This window comes from Falco biarmicus, chromosome 8, assembly GCF_023638135.1.
Source record: "Falco biarmicus isolate bFalBia1 chromosome 8, bFalBia1.pri, whole genome shotgun sequence".
NCBI lineage: Eukaryota > Metazoa > Chordata > Aves > Falconiformes > Falconidae > Falco > Falco biarmicus.
The window spans coordinates 23402691-23417626 of NC_079295.1; the positions used below are offsets into that span (position 1 = coordinate 23402691).

The 14936-nt window shown below is 37.3% G+C and overlaps 1 protein-coding gene across 1 annotated transcript in view; it reads left to right on the top strand.

Annotated features, from left to right (window-relative positions):
• The window catches only part of LOC130154299 (sodium channel protein type 1 subunit alpha), a 103326-nt gene that overhangs the window by 20290 nt on the left and 68100 nt on the right, over nucleotides 1-14936 (top strand). The window contains exon 3 of the mRNA XM_056350277.1: nucleotides 12541-12859. Coding sequence (XP_056206252.1) covers nucleotides 12593-12859 — 267 coding nt within the window. The 5' untranslated portion in view covers nucleotides 12541-12592. The remainder of the gene's footprint in view (nucleotides 1-12540; nucleotides 12860-14936) is intronic.

A 14936-nucleotide genomic window follows, 5' to 3' on the forward strand; every position in this document is an offset into this window, starting at 1 on the left:
TCTGTACCTATATCTGAGAATGGTCTCTTTGCAAAATAATCACTAAATGTGTACTGTAATTACATTTCTAACCACATATCTTAGTACTATATCAGATAAAGTATATGTCACTTGGTTTTTAGTAGATGATCTGGTCTTCAAGAAAGTACCAGAAGTGGCTAAGAACTTAAATTACAGAGTGTTGCTGTAAAATTTGTTATAATTTATGCTATTTTTAAGTATATAGCTATGTTTCAGAAATTTCTGATTAATGGTTTTCTGTTTTCAGATATCACATGGTACCCCTTAGTTCTGCTGTCTTTTGACTTTGCTGTTGCCTGCAATATACATTTTGTCTGTTTACTCAGTACAATTAATAGCATTAAGTTCATTGATTTCTAAATGTTCTGGGCTGCTAAATGCTTAAAGTCTCTGAACATAATATATTCTTACTTATGTTAAATAAGCACATTTCTTTAATTTTTCATCTTGACCAACCATAGGATTAAAAAACCCAGAAAACTCACAAATCCCAATACCACTAGATTTCATAGTCTATAATTTTATGACTTCTAGGTTTTGACTGGATCACCTATTATATCTTTACATTCCTATATTTTCAAAAATCAAATTAACACCCTGAACATTTATTGTAGGGTTAGAATATAAAATATTAAATGACTGGAAACTCACCAGCACCTCAAAAAAAAATAATAGTGAAATCTTTGCTTTTACATAAAAGTAAGTGTGGCTATCAGTCTTCATTCAATAGCTTTCAAACCACTGCTTCTGCAGAAACATTAATTCCCAGGCCCTGCCTTTCTTTGCAGATCTGAAGCTTTTTACAGTAAGGCATCGCTCAAAGGCTGTGGCAGAGGCAGCACGTTCTGCTGCTGCTGCTTGTAGTCAACCATTTCATAGCAAAAACTCTTTCATTGTTTCTAGGAATTGTCACAATTTTTTTGCCCTTTATACAACCGAAAATACCTTAAGTATCATGAAGGACCTTTTTAGATCTCAAAACAAACTAAAAGCTGGAGGAAATAAATGAGAATAAAAAAGCCTTACTGAAATAAATCTTGAGAAATGGGTGGGGTATCTTTCATACACAAAGCCCAGTTCAGCTAGGTCTTCTAAATCCAACTGTGATCATTTGCAATGATACATTACAGTTTATTATTCTGTGATACTTCTTTCTTTTTATGCTTAAACCTTTATAATTATAAATATTATGTTTTAATTTATGCTTTCTGGGCTAAGATGTTCCATGGCTACACAAAATGCTCTTACAAGTTATGAAGTATCTATGTGAAACTTTAGGTGGACACTAGAGCTCACCAAGGCTATTGATCTGAGTTCAAGCTTCTTGCAAATCCCCTGACATCTTCTGGAAGTGAACGTAGCATTTAGATTTAAGCATATGGATAATATAAAGAAATCAGCTTTCTAAAGTTTAGAGTTTTGTAGAACTGTAGCTCTATGTGTATGCTAAGATACTCCTAACCAAACTCTCCCAAAACTCTTGTCACTGTTATGAAAGCATGAAGAATATGAAAGCTAACAGTAAACCAGAAGCATATTCAGCTGTAGAGAAATAGCACAAGGGCAGAAATGGGTGGATGGGCAGGTAAATACACCTGTGACACATCCAAACAGGAGGTGAACATACCTTTTTTACTTTTAACTCATTTTTAGCAATTCTTTCTGTGGAGTTGCCAGCTGGGTCACCCCACAGCCAGCTTCCAGGCTGCCCCACAGGGTAGCGGTGCAAGCAAAGAGCAAATCTGACCTTTAGCCCTAGTCTTAGCATCGCTTCAGTAAAACAGTAGAGATGTAATCATGGGATTACAGTTGGCGTGTTTGTAAATGGGAGATGATGAAGAAAAATCATTTTGGTAAGTGGCATGATAACTAAATAGCAAATTGGTGGATGGATTTTGATGAGTTGGTGGGGATGACCTGGTGCAGGAAGTGGGAATAATAAAAACAAGAGGTTCTCCTTGACCATTTTGAGAAAAGCCTTGTGTGAGTGACAGCTTAAATGACTCAGACCGTATCCAAAGATTAAGCTAAGAGTTACTAAGAAATTCAGAGCAGTAGTAATGAAGGAGGGTTTAGAAGTTTTACTTTTGATTTTATCTCTTTTAGTCTGTTCAGAGTAAAACGTAACTGTATCAAAGACTTCTGCAAAGTCTTTGTGTTGCTTGCTTCAAATGCTGCTTTTCTGAATCATGTGCTTCAGCTGCTGCCTCTCTAAGTGGTGAGCTGCACACCAGTGCTGGAAGTTTGAAGCTTTGTGATAAATCTCCTAAGACACAATGAGTATGGGATTATGCACTGGTGCTGAGATTTTAGGGAGGCCACTGAGCCATAGGTGGTGTTTGTAGGAAAGGCAGCCTTTGCCTAGCAGGATGTGGCAGAGAGACTTACCCAGCCAACATGTAACCTACGGGGAGTACCATCACCTCAATAGCAAAAGAAAACAGAGATATGGAAAGCAGCATAATGTGCTTGCTTGCTTGAGTACTAGCAGCAGTAAGTCATGGATGTTAGTGTAAATTAATTTCTCTAATAATCAATAGAGTAAATTAACTGTGCAACTATACTATGTCTAGGGCACAATGCATCAGGGCTTGAGCACTGTCATGTCTTAGGACTACTATCATATATAGCCATGCCTGGGCACAAGACTGAGACATAGTGGCCTCATCAGTGTCCAATTAATGAGAACATTCCAAAGTGACATTTGACTAACATTGTTAATTCAAATTTTGTTGTAAATCAGTTCAAAAGTTGTTCAGGAAATAGGTGGGAGTTGTTTACTTTTTTTTTACTTTTTGACCAGGTCTGTGTTTTGGAAGAAGTTTCTTTACAGCAGTGATGTGACATTTTTTATTCCTTGTAAAACATTTTGAGAGCTATCTGTATATATAAAATAGTTTTTGAAGTTAAACAAAGTTGTGTCTGCAAGAACAGATATTAATTATGCAATTGTAAAGAGAAATCATTAATCTTGTAGTAATAAGCCATTTCTCACATATTATTAGCAAATTATTAAAAAGTTGGAAGCAGCCTACTAAGAAATAGCAGAATCCTCTTACTGTTGATAAAAATGGTTGCTCGTCTGTGAGTTCAGAATCAGAAAAAGGGCAGAGGGATATGAGGGGAGAACCATAGATGTGTTGCTTAGCAGGATCAGAAGCGGCCAGTAAAAAAGGATACATTGCCTTGCACACATAAACAGCAATGAAAATGCCATGTGTTTACAGGCATGTGTTACATGTTGCATATGTAACATGACTTTAGCATATAGCATACAAATTATTTTGACAAACACTTGATTCACATGTAGCCCCTGTAATTGTTGCATCTCATAAAATCTAAGAAAGGCTAACGGCTGCAGGGAGGGGTGATGGACATAGGAGCTACACAGAAGTCACAGTGGCCATAGCGCTTTCTAGGCTGCAGGGTTGGTTTGTGTCCGGAGCATCTCCTGCTCCTGGAGCACACCTTCCTTTCAGAGACAATTTGTGAGATGGATCCCTCACTTTGGGTGCTGCACTGCACTGACTTAGCATATGATAGCCTGCTTCTAAAACGGAACAGATGGGACTGGCGACTGCCTCCTCTATGCACCGTGCACAAGCACGTGCTGAAACACGCCTTGAGTGCACAGTGAGTGAAAGTAAGGAGGTAAAGTATTGAAACTTGTCTCTAGTATTTCATTGGAGAAAGCTGAAACTCAGCTCTTCTACCTTTCATATGATGTCTGGATTTCCTGTGCAGTACAAAAAGTATTTACAGGCTCCTACGGCGTGGGAATTTTTGTCACTTCATAACAGTCCCATCATTTTTGCTTGTAAACCAGCAATTCTTCTGATTTCCATAATTACTGTTGATTTTTTTCCTGTGATCTTGTGTGTTAAATATGTTCCTGTTGTCCCTACATCTGCTTTTTTGATTCAGGGGAACCTCAAGAGTGTAATCAGTACTTGCTGTTCTATCTGTTTGCAAGAAAACTAGTAATGTAACTGTTCAGAAAGTTTTGAAAATATAAAAATTTCTGTCATTACATCTTTAAGGCTTCTGGCCCTTCCGCTGATCATGTGAGAGAGCAAGTACCAGAATGCTGTTAACAGAGTTAGGTTAAGTAACCCACAAAATCAATAATTTGGCAATTATAATTTAGTAACTTTTTGGTATGGAGAAGTCTCTGGGTTTGTTAGCTCTGCAAATTTGACATTGTTCCAGGATATGGAGCAATCTGTTTTCCATCAGCTTTTATTTCTTGTTTCCCAGGTGTGGTAATATGTCAAAACCAGAACTTAAATCTTGGCTTGAATTCAGTTTTACCTTAATGTAAAAGGAATCAGTAGTGTTATATAATTTACACTGCATAGCCTACATTGCTTTGTTTATATTTTTAACCAAAGAAAGCTGCTGTTATGTTTGCTAAGGTAAATGGAAACAGATGTTTCAGGCATTGCTTAAGAAAATCAGTCTTGAATTAATAATGTAGATTGCCAATAGAAGGGATCCCTGCTCTGATCAAATGAAAGAAAGCAGAAAGATTGCTACTCTGTACTGCAGTCATTTGCTGCACAAGACACACTGCAGGAGCACAGTAAGCATGGAATTCATTCAGCTTGGTAGCAGTCCAGTAGTTCTAACCTATTAAATGTTTTTGCTCAGTTGGAGTAGTAATGCAGATGCATTGTGACTTGTCCCATTAAAATATTTTTTTCTTTCTATAGAACTGCATAACTATTTTTTTTTTTTCAGTTTTCTAAAATTGAAATTACTTGGTTGCAGTTAATGGACGTAAACTTACAAAGCAGTAAGCAGAAGCAAGCTATCTTTAACTAAAGCAAAGACTAGTAGCTATATCTTAGTTTAGAGATATGTTAGTTAAATGTAAAAATATGCGAATAGCAATGTCAGCAATGTTTATGTATATATAATTAATAGTGACGAATACTATGCTGTGTCCACATCATATGGTTTTCTGATTTCTGCTAATAAAGAAACAAGGATAGGACTAAGAATCTACATATTAGGAGTGAAAAAAGCTGCAGCCACACAAAAGTCTGCTTTAACTGCAGAGAATAACAGTTCCTAGTACAGATAGCTCACAGGGAGCGTTCTTGTTTTCCCAGCATGGGGGTTTTGCTTGGTTAGCTATTTTGTTTGGGGAAGGCTGGCTTGTTTTATTTTGGTTTATTTTTCAAAACTGACACGTCTATTCTCTTCCTGAATCAATGAAATTAATTTGGAGTGAAAACTAGAACTAAACCTTCTTTTCCCATAGGTATTCCTAAATTTTTTCTTCTCAGCTATGAGTACAACTCTGATGATTTTCAACTGACTCTTCTCAAGTGAATTTGTTAGATGTAATAGAGAAATAGCTCTAGGAGCAGGCATCAGAAACCATGATTGCCTTCCCAAACAAAAGCTTACCATTAAGATGCCAAGTGCATGTTTTCTTATGGTCTTGCTTTCTATCACGTTAATCTTGATTTCATTCTTACATAGTGACAGCAGAGCACTGCAAAGACAGATCAGATGGTCTGTTGCCTGTGGTGGTGTAAGAGTTTTGCTGATTGATGGAAAACGTGGCTTTGAATTCCCTGGAACTGATGAGGAAGTTTAGCATAGATACTCATGTAATGAGATGTAAGCTAAGCAATTGTACAACAGCATGGATATCATAGACATTAGCTGAATTTCCTGTCTTTGTGTGTTCTGCTTTCTGGCTGTTGTGCAGCCTAGACTGGGGCACCAAACTGCCTTCCTAAATCACATAGTTAGCTGTGGCTGTTTGCAACTCTGTGGCAAACTAAATGGTCATCCTCTCCCCCCATCACTCCCCTTCTGTGACTCTTCCCCTGTGCCAGTAACCTTGCTGTGTATCAGGTTAGGTAATGGAAGTGTCTAGCTACAAAGCATAGACTTTCACTTGAGCTATTATAAACTATTTAATTGCTTCCAGTATTTCAGATAATTCATTTATAGCTCAGTGCATATGTATGTCCCCTATTCTGATGTCTGCAGTTTTAAGGCACCTACATTTTATTTAAAATTAATGTGCATTCAATAAACACAGTTAGCCAGGTCCAGGTAATCTAATGCTAGCCAGTGTCTGTTCTCAGATCTGCATTACCCATGCTGAGAGGGAACATCAAGAAGATGGTGAGAAAAGATACACAAGAATCTTATTATTGGGCTGGTAATATGCATGTTTCCCTTGTAAAGCTGTCTATGAGAATTAAATTTGATTTTGTATATGAGCTACAGGGAGTCATAAAAAGTTACATACTCCCAATACTCTAATCTGATTTCTATTCTTCTGCCAAGTGCGTTCCTTTGGGTATGCTCCCTACCTTTGCTACCTGTAGTAGCCCTAAAATAGAGATAAACAGGCCAGATAGAGGCTTGGTTCTGTGAAGAAAGGAACAGGGGTTTCTCCATAGCTAAGGCCTCACATACAAAAGTGCAGTAACTGGCCATACCCTCCTTCCCCTCCTCCCACAAATCCACACTTTGAGGAAGGTAATTTATATTTATTCTGTATTCTGAAGACAAAAATCATAACAAGTAGTTGATAAATCAAAAATGATCAGAAACCGTGACAATAAACATTGAGTAATGCAACAGAGATTTGGGCTCTGTGACTTTACATGTAGATTCACTGATTTACCTTTATTTTGTAGTAGCCGTGGTCTGTTAGTTGTGCCTTGAATCAGCCAGGCATATCACTCATAATTCGCAATACCTAGTTGGTCTCTTTATAAAAATGAAGTTACCAATGTTATATCACTGCATCTCTATAGAGCACTTCAAAATATTAATGCTACTGTTTACTATTCTGATGCTTTTTCAGAATAGTGAGATGCATGATTTTTAATAGAACTGATCTGTTAATTTATGCCAAAATCAAAACCATGATGTGTATCACAGGGCGAAGGCAACGTGAAGGGCAAAGATTAAATTCTGCTTGCTTTAGCAGAATTCTCTTGCCTGAGTTTTGCCTTAGCAATCAGTTTCACAGTGCTGTGAAGTACAAGGAAACAGCAAGTCTGTACAGACATTTAAAAATGCCTTCCTGAAATTCAAAGGGAAATCAACCAGGCAGTGCAAACAATTCAGTTTCATTTGCTAATTTCTTAATATTTGATTCAAGGTAATGTCATTTTTATTTTCTATTAGTTGTGGAAGGTGACTTCCTACATCACCAAGTGTAACAAATCATATTTTGTGGTGTATGTAATGAAGATTCCTGTAAGTCATTAATTCTGCAAGTAGCAGCACAAAAGAACGTGCAGTGTATTTGTTGAAAGATTCATGCACATTCCCTTTTGCATTCATCTTTCCACTTCATATTGGATGCACATTCACATCCAGCAAACCAGAGCTGCACAATCTCAGATTGCATCATGTAGCAGTGTACAAATCTAGTCTCAATGGCCTTTCAACAAACTGAGAAACTGGAAAATAATAAAAAAAAGTGGGACAGGGGAGGCATAAATATTAATTCACCACCACTTTCAACATATGCAAAGTTTTACCTACAGAAGTAAAAAGCATAAATTATTCTCTAGTTATTCTCTAGAGCATATTCTTCAGTTCATTCCTGTCACATATTTATCTCTGTATGACATGACTAGGCCATCAGGAGAGCGAAAATACCATTCTGGTCTATTCATTGTGTCTGTACATTAGAAACATATCCACATCACTCAGCATCTGCAGTGTTAACCATAGAAGAAATTGAACATCTGTGTAGTATGCTGTAGAAAAAATGGCATATTTCTGTATCGGGGAAAAAAAAAAAAAGCTCTAGCTTTTTGAAGTTAATCATATTTCTATGCTAACTGAGTAAAGTTAAATGCTGGCTGATATCAAAACTTATATTGTTGAGAATCTTGGCACTTGAAGGATGGAGAAAGAGGCAGGAAAAAGACGGGTTTAGACATCAGGTTTGATTTCAGTATCTGGATATAGAGGTGATCATGGAAGGCTTTATATAGGTGTTTATGTAGATGAAAGTATAAAGCGGAACCAGACCAGCTGTACCACGAGCATCGATGGAACTCGTCTGTTAATAGGAAATTCCTAGCACATAGGGTTCAATGGAACTTCAGCATCTCAATATTCAGTATATTCTGTGGCAAACAAAAGCTAAATCTTACTTCATAGGTGTTGTCACAGAAAAACAAACATCAAAGCAGGTTACAGTTTTAGATTTAAGCATATGGATAATATAAAGAAATTAGCTTTCTAAAGTTTAGAGTTTTGTAGAACTGTAGTTCTACATGTATACTAAGGTACTCCTAACCAAACTCTCCAAAAACTCTTATCACCATTTGTTACAAAGGCATCCAGAACATGAAAGCTAATGGTAAACCAGATGCTTGTCGGGTTAGGAAATAATCTTATTGTTTAAACCTGTCTCTTTTTCAGACTTGTGTACCATTTAATTGACTTCTTCAAAAGCTAGTATGCAATGATATGGAATCATTGTTAGGCAAGGCACCATCTCTCCATCTATTTGTCAACATTCCTCCTTATTTTGCCTAGAAAATTTATTTAGGTGAAATCTGAAGACTAGAAATTTGCAGAAACTGTGCATATTTGACAGCTTGAATTATTTGCTATGTGTAGATTTACAGCTGCTCAAGATGTACAGTAGATCACATCCATCAGGGAAATGCTGAACCAATTGCCTGTATATTGCCCAGATGGTTAGTGTGCACATAGCTAGTCCAGTGTGGTTCTGGATGCTTCAGACTCAATATGCGTGGGCAGAACAACTGTGCATTGTGCAATTACACAGATGCAGCTGAGTAACTTATTCTGCAAGTGGTTTACAGGTGGTCCATCCACACAGAGTATATTGAGTGTACTCTAGAATTATCTGGCTTACAACAATGTATACTGCAAAGTATATATGAATGTATTTTGCCTCAGCAATTTCAGAAGAAGCACAACGATTCTATTCTCAAATGTTCTGAGTACCTTATTTTCAATAATTTGTAGTGTTTTATGTACTGATACACTGCTTATAAGACAGTCACACAAGCACAACTGGAGATGAAGAGGAAAAAAAAAATCTCATTCACTCCAGAAGGAGAGTAGGAAAAGTTTAGCAAGAAATCCATATTTTGTGTTTTCTTAAATTCTTTCCTCTGTTGAATTACCAGTGCTGTGCTAAAAGAAAAGGATCGTGTAAGCAATCTGTAGTTATTCAATTAATATTTAATAAATCACTTGATAAAAACAGAAGGATATCAATTGGTTAACTGGCCTGGTATCAATTGTTATCCATACCCTACACAGATAAGTGAGAATAGATTAAACAACTATAATAAAAGCAATACAAATCTATCAGTTAACCACTGTAATATGACAGGCGAAAGTGATTTGGGATTAAGACTGTAGTGAATTCTGTAGGTATTTAATATTTACTTTTAAATTTATAGAAGGCTTGTATTTGCAATTCTGAAGATTTATAATCATTGAAATGCATGAAGAAAAGGAAAATGTATCTGGAATGTCATCCTCTAATCTGCTAAATAGAGGATAGAAAGTATTTAATCTTCATCAAGCCTCCTGAACCGTTGTAAGTACAGCCTACTTGGATTTAGATACATCTAGAGGTGTATATCTGGCTAGCGCCAAGTACATTTCACAGACCTGAGATCGTTCTAGCATTAATTATAGAGAAATTATGTAAAGTTCCTTTCTACAGAAAAAATACAGGGTTTGTTAGAAAAGCCCACAGCATTTGCTGGTTTTCACCTCAGTATGCAAACACAGTAGCTGAATCCAATGTTTTTGCAAGGTAGCTAATGGCTATGAAGCAGCTCGCCTCTGTGCACCTGCAGGCAAATCCCGCAGGCTTTCCTCCTTGTTCCAGCACCAGCTGGAGACACTCAGAGGAACAAAAAGGTGATCCTGACTGAGCACCATCGCGTTTCAGGACTCGTCTGTGCTGACCGCTCCCTGGCTGTCCATTCCCTGCCTCCCCAGAACATGAGGTGGCCCTTGCTGTTGCCCAGCACCTCTCCCACTGCACCACGGCTTGTGTGACCTGCTGTGCCCTCGATGGCCACCACGGCGGGGGACACCCAGTGCTGGGTGCAGCAGAGTTTTGGACAACGAAGGGAATTTTCAAAGGAAAAATGGCAAAGGGGAAAGCCAGCTTCCTGGGTCTCACCAGGAGGAGAGGGAAAAGCAGACACGGCTGTGCAGCCGCACTTGCCGGTGTCCGTGGGGATTGTGCCTGCGCTGGGAGAGGAAGGCCTTGTCCCTTCCTTTGCCAAATCAGCTGAGCAGAGCAGAGAGCCAGGCTGCCTCTCCTGGGTCTCTGTATCTCACTGAAGCCCACGGAGCAAGTAGTGTCACCTACAGCTGTGGCTCCCAGGATATTTGAATAGTGGCTCAGTGAGATAGTTTCCCAAATCATGGTGCCACTTGCAGGGATCAGTTTGGGGATCAGCAAGGTCAGCGGTGTGGTTGGTAGATTTTTTCCCCTTCTTTCTCAACATCCGCAAGGTGTGATTGAACATCAAGAAATAAAGCCCAAGTGTACAAAGTGAGATCATAACTGTTCAGTAGTTAAGAGACGGACAATTCAATTCCCGGGAGCAAACAGAACCACAACGTGGGGAGCTGGGGGCTCGCTGGGGGATGCCCTCTGTGTGGAGGAAGACAAGATTTTAAATCCTTGTTGGTTGAAGTACACTTTCTTATATCCTTTTTCCACCTAATGGAGAAAGAACAGGGTAATTCTGTTTACTTTTAGGATTAGAAAGAAGGGAAAACATTAGAGAACTGGTTTTGGCATGAGTCTGCGTTCTGCATGGGTGAACATTGTGTGTATTGGTAGGTGGTTAGCTTCCTTTAATTTTTTTACTGTGACAAATCTGCCACCTTGATTCTTTAGAAGTAATTCCTCTGATTCTGGATGATGATTCTGTATATCTGAGTGAAATATGGTTTTTTAGTTTTTCCAAGAAATCAAGAAAAATTGGCTTATAGAGCCCATAACCACTTAGCCGCCTCTTTCTTATTTTATCTACTATATTCCACTACTCAATAAGTAACTGTGATTAAGGTGTTTCTGCTCACCCTGGCATTAATGATACAGGGGGTTGGTGGTTTATTACTTAATATATTTTAGTGACTTTATTTTTAATTTCCCAGCTATGTTTTTCTTTCTTCTCCCTTTTATTTCTCATCTAATTTCTTCTTCTCCTTATTGACTTTTCCTTAGTAGAAAGTTTAACCCTATCTGTATTTGCTTCCCTTCCTGCTACTTTCAGAGTATTCTGTTCTTCCACCTACTTTTCTTTGTTTTATCTCTGCATTTTTATACTGCTAATCTTCCAGTCTTCCTATTTTTTCCTTTTCATATTCTTTGCTTTCTCCCTTAATTCTTTCTACATTCATTTACAGTCTCCCCTTGTTTCCATTTTTTGTTCTATTTTCCTCATCTTTTTCAGCTTCTTTCCATAAATCCTGGTTTTGTTCATACTTTTTGATTTGTTTTAATATGTTTTTCCCCCAACCATCTCTTGTATTCTTACTTCTTTGTCTTTCCATATCTCTAGCTTTTTTCATTAAGTATGACCTGCATGGACCCTTAAGCTTCCTGGAAGGTTGACTGATCATTTTGCAAGGACCCCAGCAGTGGGTGGAGACTGCAAATATCTCTTTGCATTCAGGTTGCATTCAGGCATGAGGGATATATGTGCTATTGTGTGCCCAAATATGCATTTCATCTCTATGTCTGATGTCATCAGAAAATTATGCAGCAGTGTGAAAGATGCCAGATACGCAGTTTTAACAGGACTTTTTTCCCCCATTGGGTTTATTTTCTCCATTGCAATACATAAACAAGCACATAATATACTCTGGAAGAATACTTCCAGAATTATCCAGTTACCAGGTATTGAGTAAAGAACCAGATACATAGTAACAGTTAACTTGAAATAAAGATAGGCATTTTTTCTCTATTATCTAGAATAACTACCCGTACAAAAACTTACTTGGAACAACTACTTTACTGCCTCATAATACACAGAGTTGATTTTTATTTGTTTAATAGAAATTCTCATTCTACACTACTTGTTTTCTGATACTTTTGCTGAACTCAGTGGAAATTTCTGCAAATTAGCTCTGATGAACTACGCTATTTATAGTTACCAATATAATCCTCATTGATTCCAGAAGAGTGTGAGATGATTTTAAGATAATTAGAGTTATGAAGAAAGAATGTATCTGATTGTTCTTAAGTATCATGCTTTTGATTTTTTGGCGTAAAAGACCTAGAGTTGAGAAATTATTGCAGTTAATATAACTAGCATAAGAACCGCACAAGTGCCTCTTACAAAGGTCGAATCACCAACTAAACTGCTTATTTTATCTATCTTTACATAATTTTCAATGTTGTGTATTTGAACATTCCAACACAGCAAACCCAAAAGCATTTAAAAATAAATGCTATATCTGTCTTGGTGATTTTAACATGTTTAAATTTTATTTTCTGCTTTCTTTTAGTATTTTCCTATGCAGAAGAATAAATGGTAATTAAAATGTGCAGGATGAAAAGATGGAGCAGTCAGTGCTTGTACCACCAGGACCAGACAGCTTCCAATACTTCACTAGAGAGTCTCTCGCAGCTATTGAACAACGCATTGCTGCAGAAAAAGCTAAGAATTCTAAACAAGATCGTAAAGACAATGATGATGAAAATGGGCCAAAGCCAAACAGTGACTTGGAGGCAGGAAAAACACTTCCATTTATATATGGTGACATACCTCCAGGAATGGTGTCTGAGCCCTTGGAAGACATGGACCCATATTACATCAATAAAAAAGTGAGTCTAATATCAATGTTGTCCATATGCCAGTGTTTGGAGTGCTTTATCATGTTCATTTAATTTTCATGGAGTGTGTCATATAGCTTGTTACTTCAGCCTGTTAATTTGCAACCATGTAGGAAACTGTCATTCTAATAGTGTGGAAACAACTGAGCATTGCCAAAAGGACTGGGTGTACAAGAGCAGAAAATGTTTGATGCCAGTGATACATGTACATGCTGCCTTCCAGAAAGTTAGTAGATACATATTTACTATCTTCTAGTTATAAAAAGTTGATTTAGCTAATATATGTTTTAAGAACACATTTTCCCTTGCGTACCCTTTTGCACACTGGTCTTCCTGCTTTACATAAGGAGGAATTTTGCAATAATATTATTTTTAGAATTAAATTAATAAATGTGACATTATGACTGATTGTATAATGTGGTTGTACAATGGATGTAGCAAAGGGTAAATAAGCAGTGTCAAAATCCAGGCTTCTATTCAACTCACTGCTGTCTCAGTCATTCACAAAGTGCCCACTGTCCTCTATGGTACAGGATAGAATCCATCATCCTTAATGGTTACTAACCTTTCATCCTTTTCTTTTAGTTTACATCAAAATTTATTCCTTTGATATCATTGAATTAATATCAAAGCTGAAACATAGTATGTTGTCTTTCATTATAAGCAATGTATATACAAATATGTATACATAATAGATGACATTTCAAACTTTAAAAAAGTGAATATATATATTGAAAGTGATACACCAACACGTTGCACTTTCTCTAAGGTTCTTCAGGTTTAAAACAGACAGCATGAACCAATACATGGTACATTCTGTTCCCAGAAATCTGCTTTGACAGCAGATTCTTAGGAAATGTATAGAATCAATAGAGAAACAAAAAGTAGAAAATATCATAAAGAGAGTGTAAAACTGATTTAGAAGTTTCTGGTGGAACTGGCCTTGAAAAACCCTGGAATCCTTTCAGGATGATTCTGTCAAGCAGCCCATATGCAGCAGCAAAGGTTCACTATTTATAGTGATAGCTGGGGTGGTACTTAATTATTAGATACTGTGATTATGAAAGCTATCAATATCAATACAGGAGTTATTTTGATTTTCACAAAGTGCTCTGTTCTAAGTGTCTTAGCTTGCAGAGTTTTATGTGATTTATGAGCCCTATTTTGACAAGAAAGAAGATACTATGTGAAAGAACAATATTTTTATCTTTATTATTTGATGCCTCTGAAAGAGCCTTTATCTGCCATTCACAGTGTATGAAGATTTATCTTTAAATCACAGTTCTACTTTTACAAAGATAAAAGATGCGTTTCTGTAAAAGCAGGCCTTGTAGAGTACTGTACTAATTGTGTCTGTTTATGATACAACATCACATACAATTATATCCCTGCTGGCCCACAGCTCATCCTGGACCTTTACAGCTGTATCAGTTGGTCTTGGCTCTCTTACTGTGAGAACAGGTACATGACAGGTATAACCTACAGGTACACTTCCAGAGCCCTAAGAAATGGGAGACCCTTTCAGTCCCTTCATGGATGGAGCTGCAAACTTTCTACATCAGCCAGGTCTGATGACAGAGGCAAGAAACAGAGTGAAACCAGCTGAACATATTCAGCAAAGTTTCTGTACCATTTCAAAGGAAGAATCCTTTATTTGTACGCTAAATAACTTTTATGGGCAAATCACATACCCGCTGGGATTCTCTTCTTTCTGCTGAAGTCCACACATCCCTTCTATGCACGTGCTTTAGTCTTCTACAGGACAGAAATAGAAACACCCTTGTCAGTCAAAGACAAGACAAAAATTTCTCATGCTCTACAATTTTCTCTGTTTTTTCTTCCTTCAGGAGAAGGGAAATAGACTTTCCTAACAGAAATGCAACACCTATTTCAATTTTACATCAGTAATTTGACTTTAAAATATCTAATTCCTAGATTTTCTTATCTAGCTGTATGCAAATTCTGGAAATACTTTTATCTTGTTTCACTTGTCTTTTGACAATATTGGTAGCAGTTGATGGTCTTGCAAGTCTCAGAAGGAGAAATAGTTTGAAAAAAGCCTGAAGAA